Source organism: Heptranchias perlo, chromosome 7, assembly GCF_035084215.1.
Source record: "Heptranchias perlo isolate sHepPer1 chromosome 7, sHepPer1.hap1, whole genome shotgun sequence".
Classification (NCBI taxonomy): Eukaryota; Metazoa; Chordata; class Chondrichthyes; order Hexanchiformes; family Hexanchidae; genus Heptranchias; species Heptranchias perlo.
Genome location: NC_090331.1, coordinates 46,706,732 through 46,725,261, shown reverse-complemented (window position 1 = coordinate 46,725,261; position 18,530 = coordinate 46,706,732). Strand labels below are relative to the sequence as shown.

The window sequence follows — 18,530 nt, the reverse complement described above, 5'->3', positions numbered from 1 at the left end:
AACCATCTCCAAAGGTGGCGAACAACCCCCAGCATCAATCACTCCACGGAGCACTGATTGTTGCACAAAGCACAAGCGAGGAAGAGCACATGAAGGTTGAAGCAGAGGAACAGGAACTTGCTAACTTGAGAGTCAGGTGGATTCCATCCTCAGCTGTCGAACCCATGGATTGGTACCTCACAGGGCTTGCATACAATAGAATGCTGCTTTCTCAGGGCTATTATATGTCATCGTTATGCAAATCACCAAATATGACTGCAAGTGCAGAAGGTCCATCAATGGCAACTACACAGTAGTCTTTGACCATTTCTCAGAACAACAGTCTACTCTTGAATATGTGACATTTCCAAGACCACCTGCAATGCAGTCCCTTAACAGAGATTCTAAGTGCAGCCATGCATTCTTTTGGGAATATTCCAACTGAGGCTTTATAGACTTTGGGTTCCAATGTACAGGATTCTGTCTTGTCTGGATTCCCCATGCTGGATAGATCTGTGAACCAGGTTATACCAGCCTCAATTCAGACCAGTGATCTGTTGCCACACAGATCACTGGGCATACTAATAGAGTGTACAGCTGCAAGGGCATGTCAGCCCCATTCAAATGACACAATCTGAGCTAGAAAGCAGGTCATAGCAAGCAGCCACTACAACATTGGATGGGACATCAGCAGTTTTTGTGCCAATTCATGACCTGGTGCAAGGAGGTGGTGCACATACATGCCAAGAAGATCATATTGACAGCCAGCAGTCAACCACTTCACTTCCTTCTTCCTGGTCCTCCAGGAGCCATCCAGCAATGTGGCTCATCCTTGAAATAACAGTAGCAAAGAAGATCGCCATGGAATTGAAGTGTTGCTGTTTCCTGGGTACTTGACGCTTGCTTGCATGCTTTGGTGCTGATGCCCACACATCATTGGGATGTTGATAGAATGGCAGCCCTTCCTGTTCGTGCTAGCCATAGCCTTGTTGTAATGTGCCTCAGTGGTCACATGAGTTCCATTGACGAGGCCTTGCATTCTTGGGAAACAAGCCGCTCTGGAAAAAGTGCCACACCCTCTTCTGCTGCTGCTAGCTTTCCATTGGTTAAATTGTGATAACATTTGTCCTGGTAAACATGGCAGCAATGACCTAATGTGTGCAGCAGAACAGCGCAGACTAGCTGATTTCACATCTGTCACCTTAGGCATCTTGAAATGAAACAGTCCATAAAGGTTCAAGGCTGTGGTTGCTTTCACTGACACAGAGCTGTCCCTGCCCATGACAGCTTGCAGGCCATAGCATACTGGAGGAGATGGCATACCTTGGAGACTGCCACCAGAAAAGGTAATTTTCCTTGGAGATGCCCAGGTAGCTCTGGCAGGGTCTATAGAACCACGCTTTTGGGTAATAGTGGTCTGTGCAAACTACATCCAATTCAGGTAGAGCTGCATCTGATCCTTCCTCTGAAATGCCGCTGCATCCTCAAGCTCACAGTGGAACGTCCATTCTAACAGCTTAGGGTGCTTAAAATATGTATAAATCTTCCTGAATTGCTATGTGTTGACAAACAGGAAAACAAAAAAGTAAATAAGAAGGGCAAAAACAGGAGAATAAACAAATATATCCAAGCTAAATCCAAAAAGTTGGAACCCAAAAAGTCCAAAATGCAAGAATAAAAGACTCTATCAGAAAGCAGCACTTCACACATTTAAGAAACTAACTAACAAAGGCCAAAACATAAGTTCTACAGTATGCCCATTTTATAGTGGCTTAAAGCAACATCAGCACATTTCCTAGGCAATCTTTGTAAAATTGTAAATAACACTGATTCCATTGCATGTAAATAATTTTTAAACCATTGCCGAGACTCTTGCTCACCACTAAGAGCCTCCCAAGACACTTGAGTGCCCTGTCTGGAAAATACTGGGCTTTATATAGTAGGCGTAAGGCCTAAACACCCAAACTTTGAAACGCTCCCAGTGATGTGCTCAATGGCATTGATGGCAAACCACATCAGAAAATCTCCCCCATTTTTTTATTATATCATAAAATGAAGATCCATTTGTTGTGTAAGTTGATTGAAAGCCTATGAGTACCAGGGCATGTTTCAGCGTGTCTGTACAACTACATAGTTCTGATCAAATAACTCTGGATTTCATTTTCCCTCTGCAGTTGATGAGAATAAAAATCTAGCAATAGACTTTTTCCTTTTCTCTTTTCCTTATCTGCTGTTAGTTTGTACAAAGAGATCATTGTAAATTTACTTTTACGTTTTTGATATAAGTGTACCTTTTGGATAACCTGTCAGCATTTACTGGTGTTGGAGCTTCTGACAGGCCTGAAGTACTATCTATGAATACTTCTTAATGAAGCATGCAGTAAAGGAGACGACATCTGTGTGATCTCTTTTATTGGAACTGCAATATAAATGGCAGGGACCTACCTATATTCTAAGCATGGGTGGCAACCTCCCACCCGCAAGTTATGGATAGAAGTAACCTTCGCAAGAGAGCAAAGTACTTTTGACTATGCTACCATCTGCTGGAGCATTCATTTTTCAATCCTAGATGCACCTCAACAGCAACCTCAATTATCAGCATAAGGACTGGTGAAGAAGTGAAAAAATATACCATGACCAAGCTCTGCATCCTTGACAGTTATTAAATGCTTCATCTAGAGGTTGGTTGCCCAACTAGGTTATAAGTTTCTCTCGCTCAACAGTGGCAAGACCAAAGCCATTTTGTTCAGCTCCCATCTGAAACTCTGCACCCTACTGCCTGATTGTAATCCCCCTCCCCCCTCCTCCCTCGGCTGCTCATTCAAGACTGAGCCCAAACATATACAACTTTAGTGTGCTGATTGATCCTGAACTAGGCTTCAAACAATATATTTTCCCCATCACCAAGATTACCTATTTCCACTTAATTAACATTGGTAATCTCCATCCTATTTCACTATCATGGTCACTGGAATTCTCATCTAGTCCTTTATCTTGACTTCTCCAGTGCTGTCTTTCCTGGTTTCCTGAGCTGTAACGTACACGTGCTCCAAAAGGTCCAAGACTTCACTGTCTGCATTCTGCTTGTATTAAGTTCTGCTTATCAAGCATCTGACCTTCACTTGCTACCCATCTCCCGATGTATTGATTTCAAAATCCTCATCCTTATTTACAAATCCATCCACAACCTAGCCTCACCCAACCTCTGCAACATCCCCAAGTCTTACATCTCAGCTCTGATTCTGGCATACTGTGTGCCCTCTGCCCTCATCCTGCTCCACCATTGGGGGCAGGGCTCTCAGCTATTGTGGTCTTGCACTCTGGAATTCTCTTCTTAAAGCTCTTCACCTCACTACGTTTCTATCCACTTCCAAAACCATGCTAAAAACCTATCACTTCTTTCATCTCCTCTAACTCCTCACTTAGCTCCTGCTCTTTGTTTATTCCCCTCACCTTTTCTGGAGCACCTTGAACGTATTGGTACATTAAAGGTGCTATATAAATGTAAGTTGTTGTAATGCCTACTTAGGTCTAGGCTGATATCCCTGATCATTTGAAAGCATTTGGCATTGCACCCTTTAGTTTCTATCTGAGCACCCTTTCATTGGTATATTGAAAGGAATACCATTCGTAAGGTTTGTTTGGATGGTCAAGCAATTAAGAATAGTCTTGACTAAGAGGTTGCTGCTTCAGAATCACATTGCATCTACTGGTCAGGAGCTCTAGCCTTCATTCTTGTGCAGATCAGGCAGTTCTATTTAGCTTTGTAGAGTGCCATTTCACAAAAGGAAACAGTTAAATATTGGCAACAAATCACAGCAGTCGTTTAATGAAATTTGTGCTGAAGCAATAGCCAAAAAGTGGAATTGCTTCAGTAGACGGTAAACATAAAGGAATTTCCTGGAAGGTTTCGGCATTTCTACGATGTAAGAGCACAGTTGCACCAAAACAGCGCTACGCCCGAATTACCTCGATCATTTGCGCCGCCCCAAGTTAGATTTGCCAAAACCCCAATTAGCTGATTAACATAGCTCCGCCCCTGTGCAAAAGACCACAGACTGCGAGCTTCCTGTATTTAGCCAGTTCTGAACTGGTGTAAATTTATGCCCTAAATTTTAGGCACTGCAGGACCCAAAGTCCTTCTGCTTCAGAACTGGAGCATTTCCCTCAGTGCTCAACAAGAAATTATAGGAGTACTGTTAAATATTTTAGAACCTTCAATAGGGAATGGCATGTTATACTTATTATCTTGCGTAAGTTATTGAGCTAGATAAACAACTGCAGAGGATATAAACGTTGGGTAGTGATAAATGAACCTTTGCCATCTTAATACATCACTTAGATAGGATTGCATTAAAGTTGCATGTATGGGCTTCATTAGTAGCCTAATGAATATAATTAAAAGTAGTGATGTTTGCTTTGTTGCTGGCACTGTCATCCACAGAGTGTCTGAAGGACAAGTATCAGCAGAATCAGTGCACAGCATTATAGACCAAATCCGATAGTGGGCAAATCTTCAGTGCTGAGAAAAGAAAGTCAATGGGCCTGATTTTAGCAGGCCTGCGGGTTTCCGGCGGGTTGGGTTTCGGGTGCGTGGCCTCCGCGCCCGGTGAAATTAGTGGGTTGCCCGCGCGATCGTAGCAGGCAGTCCACTAATTGGAGCCACTTACCTGCTCCTCCGGGGTCCGCGCTGCTAGTCTGCGCGTCGGGCGGGCTGCGCATGCTCAGTACGATCTGTCAGCTGGAGGCTCTCTAGTTAAAGGGGCAGTCCTCCACTGACAGATGCTGCAACCAATGGAACAAATTACAGCATGGAGCAGCCCAGGGGGAAGGCTGCTCCCATTTTAATGATGCCTCACCCCAGGTATCATCAGATGGGGTGAGGAGGAGGGGGAGGACAGAGATCTTCCACCCGGCGGGCGGGAGGAAGCGGCCTGCCTCTGCCACCAAGAAGGACTGGCTCGAGGTGGCAGAGGGGGTCATCTGCACCACCAACATATCGCCCACCTGCATACAGTGCAGGAGGCGCTCCAATGACCGCAGTAGGTCAGCCACAGTGAGAACACGTAGTCTTTCCCCTACACTCCGTCTGCCACAACACTGCCCCCACCCCACATCTCCTTCGGCACCGCCAACACCAGTCTGTCACATCACCCCTCATACCCACTCAAACCCCATCCTCATCTTACCTGCACCTACTCACCTCGCCAGTACTCACCCCGTCACTAACACGCAACCCAATCCTCATACAATCTCATGGCTCTATCCCATACTCACTCTCTCGTGCATCTCCCTCACGGCCAGCCTCACTCAACCTGCCACCACCTGTGCTGCAGCCACAGGGCATGCATCGCATATGTGCAGTAGGCAGCGTAAGGCAAACGTGTCGTGAGCATGAAGGGGATGCACAAGGGTGTCTGAGGGTTTGCCATGGGTGTTACCTATATTGAATTTCGGAGCAACAAACATCACACATTATATTGGCACCACCACTGCCATGTCTCCGCGAATCCTGTCTGTTGTGTCCAATAATGCCCGCTCCTGGGTATCACTATGAGGACCCACCACTGATGCCACCCATTGTGTTACTGCAGAGTAGGTGCAGGTGTATTTGCAGGGCTCGTCCGCGCAGACGACTGAGAGACATCGGCGGTGTACCCGGCTGCACCCTGGAAGGATGCGGAGGAGAAGTTGTGGAGGGCAGTGGTGACTTTGGCAGCGACAGGTAAGCAGATGGTGCTGGGGCCAGCCAGGAGCAGCTCGGCATGAAAGAGGCTGCAGATGTCCACGACTACATGTCGAGTGAATCTGCGCCTCCGTGTGCGCTGCTGCTCAGAGAGGTCCGGGGAGCTGCGCCTCGGTCTGTGGACCTTGTGGCGAGGGTAGTGCCCTCTGTGACGCGTCTCTCTCTGCGGTAGCCCTCCCTCCTGCTATACAGGTGGATGTGTCACAGCACTCTGTTGTGGAGCTCCACGTGTCAGAGGTGGACGACGTGGATGGCGAGGCTGGTGATGCTGTTCGCCCTCCGAGGGGGGCATGACTGCAGCTACGACGGCCCCCATCCGCAATATGTACATCTGAGGGGGTCCGCAAGGTAGGCACATCTCTCCGGACCCCAGGGTGAGTGTGCAGGTTGGTGACTTTGGCCGTCAGCAGGGGGGTGGTGGAGGCCACACTTTGTCCCAAGTGACAGAGCGGCCTCCTGCAATGGGTGAGGGTCTCCCCCTGCCACCTGTCAAATGGACCTTTGCAGCTGCCACAGGCTGACGGCTGCAACACGTCCACTTCAACTAGGACTGTTTCCCCCAGTGTGTGAAACAGTCCCATGTTTCCCCAAAATCACACACAGTCCCTTAATCAGGTCAGTTAATGACCTGAACAAGCAAAATAAATACACTCAAGTGGCATCCCGCTGGCTTTAATTGCCTGAGAGATTCCCACCAGCGGGGGCCACGCACGCACCCCCGCACGTCATCGGGGAACCCGGAAGTGGGCGGGATCGTGGCGCGATCCGGTCACGTGACTGGATATCGGGATTTTCGGGGCCCCCCCGCTGGAAACCCACAGGAAACCTGACGGTAAAATCGAGTCCAATAACTCTATTAAGAAAGCTGGACCATGTTTGTGTCTTCCCATCTTTGTTATATATAAGCGCTGCAAATTGCAAACTCAAAAAAAACTTAACCCTACTTACCATCAGCAACAGTTTCAATGTTCTATAAAGTTTATATCCACATTTTGATCTGGTGGGGAGGCCAAAGCAATAAGGTTTGGTATGCATCAAATAATATTTACATAAAATATATAAGATGAGAAATCAAAGGTGTTTGAAAAATCAATCATTTGTGATAAAGAGCTCATGATGTGATGACCTAGTTTTATTCTATGGTTCATTAATCTTTATTCTGTTTCACTTAACCTGTGAAAGATTAATCCAGTGAATATATTAACTTGGGTTAAAACATGCTTTTGGTGACACTGGTAGAAATTTTGTACACAAATGTACAAATATAACAAGTTAATAATTGTATTCCCTGCATCTCTCTAGTTTCACTTTAGATTTCATGTTGATGATCTGCATATATTTACCAGAACATTTTTTTTGCGGATGGTTTGTAATTGTGCCTATGTTGAATATTGTGAGTGGACCATGTTGTAAAAAGGGTTAAATAAAGTAGAGCATTTCAAGATTTTTCCCTTTAATAATAATTTCTTTTCTTATGCAGAAAAACTGTGGTTTGCCCAATTATAGACGTAATTAGTGATGATACGTTTGAATACATGGCTGGGTCGGATATGACATACGGTGGCTTTAACTGGAAATTGAACTTTCGTTGGTATCCTGTCCCTCAGAGAGAGATGGACCGCAGAAAAGGGGACAGAACAATATCTGTTAGGTGAGTACTGGAGGAGGATAACGCAGTCTTCACCCCAACGTCAAAATTCTAAACAGAAATATATGATCATTTTCAGGTTTGAAATTAGAAATGATGTAGATGAATCTTAATAACGCTACTTTGCTACTTGCCTGAATCTTTCTAGGAAAAGGTAATTTCCCTTGTTAGAATTGTACTATTTAGTTTATATTGCCTCTCATTCTTTTTGCCAAAATGTATCATTTTGCACTTCTCTGCATTAAATTTCACCTGCCATGTGTCCACCTGTCTGTGTCCTCTTGAAGTCTATTACTATCCTTCTGACTGTTTATTACACTTCCAAATTTTGTGTCAGCTGCAAATTTTGAGATTGTGCCCTGCACACCCAAATCTAAGTCAATAATATATATCAAAAAAAGCAGTGGTCCTAGCATCGACCCCTGGGGAACACCACTGTATACCTTCCTCCAAGCTGAAAAACAACCATTCACCACTACTCTCTGTTTCCTGTCACTTAGCCAAATTTGTATTCATATTGCCACTGCCCCTTTTATTCCACAGGCTTCAATTTTGCTGACAAGCCTATTGTGTGGCACTTTATCAAACACCTTTTGAAAGTCCATATACATAACATCAACCACATTACCCTCATCAACCTCTCTGTTACCTCATCAAAAAACTCAATCAAGTTAGTTAAACACGATTTGCCTTTAACAAATCCGTGCTGGCTTTCATTTATTAATCCACACTTGTCTAAGTGAATATTAATTTTGTCCCGGATTATCGTTTCTAAAAGCTTTCCCTCCACCGAGTTTAAGCTGACTGGCCTGTAGATGCCAGGTTTGTCCTTAGTTATCCTTAAACTTTGCAAAGTTATGAGGTGAGGCTGACAGAATTGAATTTGTCCATTGGAGAAAAGATGATTAAGAGGAGACATGACCTAGATCTTTAAAATACTGACAAAACATTGGCAATCTAACAAGTTATTCAACCAGTACTGTATTTGGCAAGAATCTTCCAATTTCTAGTCAAATTAGGCAAGGTAATCAATCCCCTCTGAAATTGATTACATTATTCTAGTAAAGGTCTGGGGCCTTCAGAGGACCTCAAAGTGACTTACACTATCTCTTAGCTGATGTGAGTTTTACTGAGGCCTTTCAAGGGCATAAAGGGATAGGGGACTAATACACAGGCAAAGTGGAGGTAAAGGAAATCCAGAAGGGAAGGCATGAGTCTACAGGCAATTGACAGTCCAGCCCAGCAGAATATTTGACTAGAAATTGGAAGATTCCCCCCCACCCCGCTCCCCCTTACAGAGACTAAGTAGTTGAAATATACTCCTCATAAAAGCAGTTAATGCTTTGGTTAGTTGTGTCCTGATGTTGGTGTGTTGTGAACCACCTCATGCAGCACACCTCCACTTCAGCAGCCATCAAACAGAAGTCAGGTGCTGGGCTGGACTGTCAATTGCCTGTAGGCTCATGCCTTCCCTTCTGGATTTCCTTTACCTCCACTTTGCCTGTGTATTAGTCCCCTATCCCTTTATGCCCTTGAAAGGCCTCAGTAAAACTCACATCAGCTGAGAGCTAGTGTAAGTCACTTTGAGGCCCTCTGAAGGCCCCAGACCTTTACTAGAATAATGTAATCAATTTCAGAGGGGATTGATTACCTTGCCTAACGCAGAATGATTCCACTGGAAGAATAGGAAGTAAACATTTTTTTTTCAACTTCATTGGGTCTTTGGGGGAGAGGGAGACCTCAGGCAGTGCAGGACAGGGTCTCCAGCCTGGGGATAGTAGAGGAGGCCGTTGGAATTACAGGCTCTCTGTCCAGCATGCTGCAGAGTTTCTTTACAGATTCCAAGATCTGGATTAGTCAAGGTCAGCTGATGAATATGGTTAGAATATATGCTCCCTGCTTGCTTTTTATGAGCACAGGGGTTATTAATGACTAGCAGGGGACATAATATATGAGAGAAGCAGCTCTTATAAGGCTTCTGTTCTCTATTCAAGCAAATGTTTCTTGCCTGCAACAAATCTCAGACATCAACAATGAAAGGTGGGCAAGGGTTTGTGTCCATAAATGCCCTGTTTGATGAAGAAAACTTGGATGTTCTCCTGGAAGAGGTGCAGCAGAGGAGGGTAGCCATATTGCGTATCAAGTGTAGGTCATGGGAGCAGATGAGAAAAAATGGTATCTCGCCCAAAGAAGGGTACGAGTATAAGGCTGGCCACAATTTACCAACTCTATCTAAGTCTATGTACAACGTATCCATTGCCATAAGGACTGTGCTGCAAACATGGTGTTGCATCAGCTAATGAACATAGGAAGCATTGACACAAACCTGTCAGATCTCTTGCACCCTCACTTTTACGTCACTCGTGTTACAAATTGAACTTTGTGGCTGACACTTAAAAATGCTTCTAATTTAGTACATAACTTTTGTATGTTGTGACACCAAATCAATCTGATACCTAAAACTACTTGCATGTTGCCATGTCATGTATTTGCACAAGATGGAATGTAGGTTGAACACTTGGGTGGCACTCTTTGCTTTTCCAAATACTGACAGCTGTAAGTTTTGTCTGGTTTTAAAGAAAAAGGCTGGCACCAACCAAAGGGAGAAAAAAAGACTGCAGGAGCCCTGCCATCCCAGTTATCGTGAGGAGGCAGCCCTGCAAGAAGAGGCGATTGAGCCAGGGACAGCTTGCTGGTTTGTTGCCAGCTGAACAAGGCGTGTGTCGTCTTGTACTTAATCTTCCAGCTCCTCCTTCAAACTCACTGACTAACTTATTAAGACCCAAGCACATTCTACACGACAGCAGTACAGCACTCAGTGTATTCACAAGGTGCACTCTGTGCACAGCCATTTCATACAGGCACTATGGTAACAAATATTCTGTTTCTCTTTTTATAGGAGTCTCCTAAGATGATGGTCCTAGCACCAGAGTAGATCAGGTCCATGTCTGGACCATCCATGACACACACCTGATCGCACAGACACCAGCTCAGATATATCCACTTTGGGAGATTCACATAGTCTGGGTTAGGAGGGAGCACCTGGTGAAGTAACCAGCACGTGAGGAGGAATTAGTGGTGGGATCAACAGAGGAGCAGGAAACTGCAGAATAGACACCTGGCCCAAGTGTTTCTGTGCTGTAGGGACCATGGATTCTTACCTTAGCTGACTATTGAGCTTATGAGCAGAAAAGCTCAGTGCAATCTATTGACATGTTCAGAGCATGCTATATGATATATTAAGAGACTGTAGAAGTGCTGATCCAACATCATTCCTCTGACATGACTGCAACAATGCAGGAGTGATACAGAAACATCCTGTCCACCATGGAACGAATGGAACCTCCATCAGTATCTGCAGGGGAGCTCCTGAGGACAGAAGTTCAAAGTGAAGATGCTTTTTCTCTCATGAATGGTTTGACTGAGGTTACTGAGACCTGGGGCTCTAATTTACAGGAGGTCCTCAATCATGGATTGAGCAGACAAGGAGTTAAGATTGAGATAACCTTGGTGTTAGGGCTCACACTCTTCAATGGTAGCCAATGATCTGTTCTCAAACAGATCACTGAATATCTGGGACAAATGTGTAGCACCAGGGACATGACAGGAGGAAGTATGGATGAGACAGGTATGTCACATCCATTCAACTCAGCTGAAAGGATTCACAAAGTACTAGTGAGTAGGAGCAGCCAGCCAGCACAAGGTCTGAATTTCTGGCAATAGTTGCAGGGCTATCTCATGATCCAGCACCAAGAACTACACAGCCATTGGCATCCTTTAAGGGCCTCATTGAAGAGCAGCAGGTTATCAGCACTCTTAATCCTTCCGCTGAGGTATGATAGGTAGAAGATAAACACTGAAACACTGCACACTGTTACCAAGGGAAGCACCAGGGAAATAAATGGGTTGCATTTTATGTCAGAGTAGTCAGAAAATTACCTTTGAAAAGAGGGATAATGACAACAACAACTTGCATTTATATAGTGCCTTCAACATACAAGACAACTATGGCACTTTAGAGAGTAGCAGTTAGAGGAAATGTTGAGGTGGGAAGAGCATTTTGGAGGGGTGTGTGAGGCTTGGATGAAAAAGTGAGTTTTGAGAAGGTTTTTAAAGGAAGAGAAAGAAGTAAAGAGCTAGATGAGTTTACTTAGAGATCCAGAAAGTAGAGTCTAAGCAGCTGAAAATTCTGTCACAAATAGCAATATATCATAGAGAAATATAATTATTCAGTGATTATTACTCTTCATCGTATCATAGTATGATACAGCTCAGAAGGAGGCCATTCGGCCCATCATGCCTGTGCCAGCTCTTTGGTAGAGCTATCCAATTAGCCCCATTCCCCTGCTCCTTCCCCATAGCTCTGTCATAAATGCAAGTTGTTGTCTCATGATATCTATCAGTTACCAATGATTCTTGGTAATTTTGTTAGTCTAGTTGATCTGTCAATTACATTTTTGCTTCCTGTCAAAAAATGATTTCCACCTGTGAGAATAATTGATGTGAGATACAGATAACTTAAATTCAGTGTAGTAAGAAGGGATTCATTTTAACGCCAATGTAGCATCTTAAAGGGCACCAGAACGAGATATGTAACAGACGTAAGATGTACAACAGCAGTTTCATTAAAAGTTATAGCGAATTACAAATAATAATAATGTAACTAAGAGAATAGTTGAGGGAAAAGTTCTGTTTTGGGGTGGTAGAAATGTGATGTGATCCTGGCAGGGGAACTGCAATTTTGAGTCGATCCGGTTCTGCTGGGTTTCTGCCCGTTACTTCTTCCCCTTGCGTCTAGGGCCAACTTTGGAGGCATGTCTGGACGTATACTGGAGTACTCTGGGATTTCTGCCCTTATCACCCCAATAGGTCCAGCAGGGCTTATGCCTCCTGAAATCCGGTGTAGGTCCCATTCTGAACCAAGGGAGAGCCCCAACAGCTTTGAAGAGAATGGTAATCAATCCTATTGAATAAATGGCCAGGAGGTCTGATAAGAAGATTTACATATTTTTTACTCCTATCCTCTTCAGTCCATTTCGGGCATCAGGCCTCCCCTTTTGGAATGATGAGGTGTCATTTCAACTTCTGCCTCCTCAGCATGGTGGTTGTCTCTGTTGTGCCACGATAGGCGTATTCAAATGACCCCAACCTTGGGATTTGGGATTGTAGTTATAGAGTGGACTCAAATCTCAGTCTTCCGCATTTATGGCCATTGAATGGGTACACAGTATTAGAATTATAGAATTATATAGCTCAGAAGGAGGCCATTCGGCGTGTTGTGCCTGTGCCGTCTCTTTGAAAGAGCTATCCATTTATTCCCATTCCCCTGCCCTTTCCCCATAGCTCTGCAAATTTTTCCCCTTCAAGTATTTATCCAATTCTCTTTTGAAAGTTATTATTGAATCTGTTTCCACCACCCTTTCAGGCAGTGCATTCCAAATCATTACAACTCGCTCCATAAAAAAATTCCTCCTCGTCTCGCCTCTGGTTCTTTTGCCAATTACCTTAAATCTGTGTCCTCTGGTTACTGACCCTTCTGCCACTGGAAACAGTTCCTCCTTATTTACTCTATTAAGACCCTTCATGATTTTGAAAACCTCTATTAAATCTCCCCTTAACCTTCTCTGCTCTAAGGAGGCTTTTATTCCTAACTGCTATATGTCTAACGAAAAGTACAGCTGGGGGATAGATACAGTGAACAAACTCAATTTCCTGGTTTCTCCTTTTTCTAGTAAAGGATAAGATTTAATTAGGGTACTATCTAACAGTTACATTTAACAAATGTTACTCTGTAAGGCAAAACTGTCACTTTACAATGACTACCATCTGTTAAGTTGATCTGTTGGCCTTTATTACAGTATGGAATGACATTGATATTGTTCACAGTTTTGAGCCTCAAAGGCATAGAAGAAGGCATCGCTGAACCTTAATGGTCTCTATGGAGAAATGTCAAGCAACTTCTTACCTCTGCTGCAAGCACAGAATGAAACATAATGGATATGGAGCTGTAACTGCTGTACCATTGGCATAACGTGTCACTTATTTGATGTCCTGGAGATGGTGTTTTAAGTATATTTACATATCAAATGAGAGATTTAATTATTATTATTACATAATTATGGACTAAAACAGGCTCAGATTGCAAAGAAGCATACATTTCCTGTACTTTGAAAGTGTTCTTTTGGATACAGTAGAATAGCAATGTCCTGAATTTGATTTGTTTAAGAATGGAAGCCTTATCCTGTATTTTCCTGGAGTTTATTATACATGGGCTGTTACCGGAGGTGATTTTGTTTTGCAATTTGTCAGTGTTTGAAGTGTGTTTAGATAACATATGCATGACTCCACACTCTGACTGTATTTTCTAAGCTGAAATGAATCACTAAATGTTGCAGGATCATGCTGGAATGCAAAGATAACCCCTTGCTTCTTTTCTCCACAACCAAGCATCTCCTTAAACATCTCTCTCTTGCCCCCTCCACCCTCACCTCCAACAACAAATGCGAGGAGCTTATAGACTTCACTAAGATTGAGACCATCTGTTCAGCTGCCTCTGCCACATTCCCCTTTCCCCTTGCCCAACAAGTTAAATTTCCCCCAAGGTTCCCCCCTGTTATAGCCCTGCCCTAGTTTCTCTCCCATCTCCCTCGAGCTCATCTTGCCCATGTGACTCACCTCCTGTTCTCGACCCTATTTCCATTAAACTGCTGATCACCCAACATCCCTTCCTGGCCCCCACGCTAGCTGATATTGTAAACGGTTCCCTTTCCTCGGTTATTGTCTGTGACTGTGGTGCACTATCCCTCCTCGTCCTTCTCGACCTCCTGCTCCGCTCTGCCTTGAGTCCATCTACTATACTCCTAGTCTAAATAAGCCCACCTTGAGTCCTCCAGCTCTGCTCACCAGCCAGACAGGCTCACATTGAGTGCTCTGACTCAACTCCTGAATGGTCCATGTGAGCAATGCCACAGGAGATAGCCAAGTAAATAGGAATAAACTGCCTGAAATGCATTGCTAAAGGTTTTGTTTTTACTAAAATTGTAATATTTAACTTGTTCTTTTTTGACAAAATTCCATAAATATTCTGTCCTGACCTGTATCAGTATGATTTTAATGTTTAATGGATAATGAGTGGAAGAATTCTCCACTGATATTGATAATTCTTAAATAACAGACATGTAAATCCAACCAACATTCTCAATTCAGAAAAATAGGTTTCCTTGCTGTTAAGGTAGATTTCTAAGTATCAGTACACTACAAAGAAGTAAAAACATCTGCTCCAGAAGCTTAAATCACTAGGGTTTCTTTGAGGGACTTCACAAATACTTTGACCACTAAACCAGTAGATTTACCATGAATTGCAGTTGTCTGTACTGGGGGACCAAATATGAGTTCTCGTCTTTCTTTTAGGACACCTACCATGGCAGGGGGCTTGTTTTCCATTGACAGGGATTATTTTGAAGAAATTGGAACATACGATGCAGGGATGGATATTTGGGGTGGAGAGAACCTGGAGATGTCTTTTAGGGTGAGTAAATGGTTTATCTTACTACTAATGTTTGTGTCAAAATGATACATTTAATCTTAAATATTTGCATAGAATTTGTCAACAAAATAACTTATATAAAAAAATGTTATCAAAAATTGATTTTTCCAGCTACTCATTAACTATTGGTTTAGCACATAGTGCATAGTTTTGACTGAACTTTAAAGAGGATGATTTGCAAAGTACAATAAAAGCAAAATACATCAAATAAGGAATTGACTAATAGTTTGCTGGAGAAAATTCTAGTGATAAGAAAATGTGCTACTGAAGTAAGATATGTTATAAGAACATAAGAAATAAGAGGAGTAGGCCATAGGCCCCTTGAGCCTGCTCCGCCATTTAATAAGATCATAGCTGATCTTCGACCTCAACTCCACTTTCCCGTGTGATCCCCATATCCCTTGATTCCCTTAGAGCCCAAAAATGTATCGATCTCAGTCTTGAATATACAATATACTCAACAACTGAGCATCCACAGCACCCTGGGTAGATAATTCCAAAGATTCAAAACCCTCTGAGAGAAGAAATTTCTCCTCATCTCAGTCCTAAATAGCCGACCCCTTATCCTGAGACTATGCCCCCTAGTTCTAGACTCTCCAGCCAGGGGAAACTGCCTCTCAGTATTTACCCTGTCAAGCTCTCTCAGAATCTTATATGTTTCAATGAGATCACCTCTCATTCTTTTAAACACTAGAGATTATAGGCCCATTCTACTCAAACTCTCCTCGTAGGACAACCCTCTCATCCCAGGAATCAATCTAGTTGCACCGGCTCTAAGGCAAGTACATCCTTCCTTAGGTAAGGAGATCAAAACTGTAGACAGTAGTCCAAGTGTGGTTTCACCAAAGCCCTGTTCATTTGCAGCAGGACTTTTGGTAGATCGAATTGGGCCAGGACCTACTCCGTTAATGGTAGGGCGTTGGGGAGAGTTATAGATCAAAGAGATCTAGGAGTACAGGTTCATAGCTCCTTGAAAGTGGAGTCACAGGTGGATAGGGTGGTGAAGAAGGCATTCAGCATGCTTGGTTTCATTGGTCAGAACATTGAATACAGGAGTTGGGATGTCTTGTTGAAGTTGTACAAGACATTAGTAAGGCCACACTTGGAATACTGTGTACAGTTCTGGTCACCCTATTATAGAAAGGATATTATTAAACTAGAAAGAGTGCAGAAAAGATTTACTAGGATGCTACCGGGACTTGATGGTTTGACTTATAGGGAGAGGTTGGATAGACTGGGACTTTTTTCCCTGGAGAGTAGGAGGTTTAGGGGTGACCTTATAGAAGTCTATAAAATAATGAGGGGCATAGATAAGGTAGATAGTCAAAATCTTTTCCCAAAGGTAGGGGAGTCTATAATGAGGGGGCATAGATTTAAGGTGAGAGGGGAGAGATACAAAAGGGTCCAGAGGGGCAATTTTTTCACTCAAAGGGTGGTGAGTGTCTGGAACGAGCTGCCAGAGGCAGTAGTAGAGGCGGGTACAATTTTGTCTTTTAAAAAACATTTGGACAGTTACATGGGTAAGATGGGTATAGAGGGATATGGGCCAAGTGCAGGCAATTGGGACTAGCTTAGTGGTATAAACTGGGCGACATGGACATGTTGGGCAGAAGGGCCTGTTTCCATGTTGTAAACTTCTATGATTCTATGACTTCCTTATTCTTGTACTCTAACCACTTCAATAAAGGCCAATATACCATTTGCCTTCCTGATTGTTCTAGTCTTCTATGAACAGGGTTTTAATATGCTGCACAGCTTTTCTTAGGAGACCATGGGTTGGATTTTGCTCTGTATTACCACTTATCTTCTGGTGGTATTAGGGTGGTAAACAGTAAAATGGGTTGGTAATGCCTCCCACCTCAAAACTGCCAGTCTAAAATTGCACCAGAATTATTCTCCCAAAAAATCTCCAGTCCCCTTTAAGGCCTGCCGGGAGCCTGCTCTGCCACATTTAAATAGGGTCAGGTGGATGTATCTACCCCTTCTGACACATTTTCCCCAACTTCTGCTCCAAATTATTGCCGCCACTATATAAGTGGTAGTCAGATACTGCATTTAGGAGGCCATTTTGTTTGCTGCAACTGAAGGTTGGAGTGCAAATTAGCTTCAGAAATAATTATAGGTTGGCAAAGAAACAGAAGAGAGAGTTTTTTTATATCCATCAGTAAAGCCATGGGAGATATACTATATTGTAATGCATTGTGTATTACATGGTATAATTCTCCTGTCAAATGTAAATATCAACAAACTTGTATTTATGTATCGGCTTTAACATTATGAACATCCCAAGGTGCTTCATATAAGGGAGATTGAAAGCTGTGACAAAAATGGAGCAGTTCTTTCTTGTTTTAGTTTGGTAAAACAATTTCTGCTGTAAATATATGTATGACTATATGACCCTAAACTAGGAGGGGACAGTAAGTAGTGCAGATGGGAGCAGAAAGTTGCAAAGGGACATAGACAAATTAAGTGAGTGGGCAAAACTATGGCAAATAGAATTCAATGTGGGCAAGTGTGAGGTCATCCACTTTGGACCCAAGAAAGACAAATTGGAATCTTTTCTAAATGTTGAGAAACTGAAGAGGAGCAAAGAGATTTGGGAATCCAAGTACACAAACCATTAAAAGCTAGTAGACAGGTACAAGAAGCAATCAAAAAGACTAATGGAATATTGGCTTTTATCTTAAGGGGTTGGAATACAAAGGGGAAGAAGTTATACTTCAGTTGTACAGAGCCTTGGTCAGACCCCATCTGGAGTACTGTGTTCAGTGTTGGGCACTGAACCTCAGGAAAAATATAATGGTCTTGGAGGGGGTGCAGCGCAGATTCACCAGAATGATACCAGGGTTTAGAGGGTTAAATTATGAGAACAGGTTGCATAACTCAGGCTTGTATTCCTTTGAGTATAGAAGATTAAAGGATGGTCTGATCGAGGTTTTTAAAATGTAAAAAGGATTTGATAGAGTAGATACGAAGAAACTATTTCCTCTGGTGGAGGAATCAAGAACAAGGGGACTTAATCTTAAAATTAGAGCTAGGCCATTCAGGTGCAAAATTAGGAATCACTTTTACTCAAAGGCTAGTCGAAATCTGGGACTCTTTTGCCCCAAAATGGGGCTTCTAGTACAATTGGAGCTTACAAGTCTGAGATAGATAGATTTTTGTTAGGTAAGGGTATCAACGGATATGGAGCAAAGGTGGGTAAATGGAGTTGAGGTGCAGATCAGCCATGATTTAATTGGATGACGGAGCAGGCTCGAGGGGCTGAATGGTCTAATTCTGTTCCTATGTTCCTAGATAAAACAGCTGCTGTCATCAATGTACTTATGGAAACTGATTCTATATCTGCACATCATTTCTGAGACGAGGATCACGTAAATGAGGAAAAGCAGGGGGTGAATGATGGATCGTTGGGGTTAAGGTGCAGGGTGGGGGTGGAAGGAGAAGCTGATGCTGGAGATATGCTGGCTACATTGAGACAGGTGGGAGTGTAATCAAGTGAGGGCTATCTTCTGGAAGTGGGCCACAGATGTGAGATGATGGAGTGGTTAACTGCCAAATGCTGCAGGAAGGTCAAGGAGGACAAGAAAGGATTATGCACCACAGTTGCA

At 43.3% G+C, this 18,530-nt stretch overlaps 1 protein-coding gene across 1 annotated transcript in view; it reads left to right on the top strand.

Moving 5' to 3' along the window:
* The window catches only part of galnt13 (polypeptide N-acetylgalactosaminyltransferase 13), a 403,934-nt gene that overhangs the window by 280,515 nt on the left and 104,889 nt on the right, over window positions 1-18,530 (top strand). The window contains exons 6-7 of the mRNA XM_067987444.1: window positions 7,206-7,376; window positions 14,784-14,901. Of these exons, the coding sequence (XP_067843545.1) occupies window positions 7,206-7,376; window positions 14,784-14,901 (289 nt within the window). The remainder of the gene's footprint in view (window positions 1-7,205; window positions 7,377-14,783; window positions 14,902-18,530) is intronic.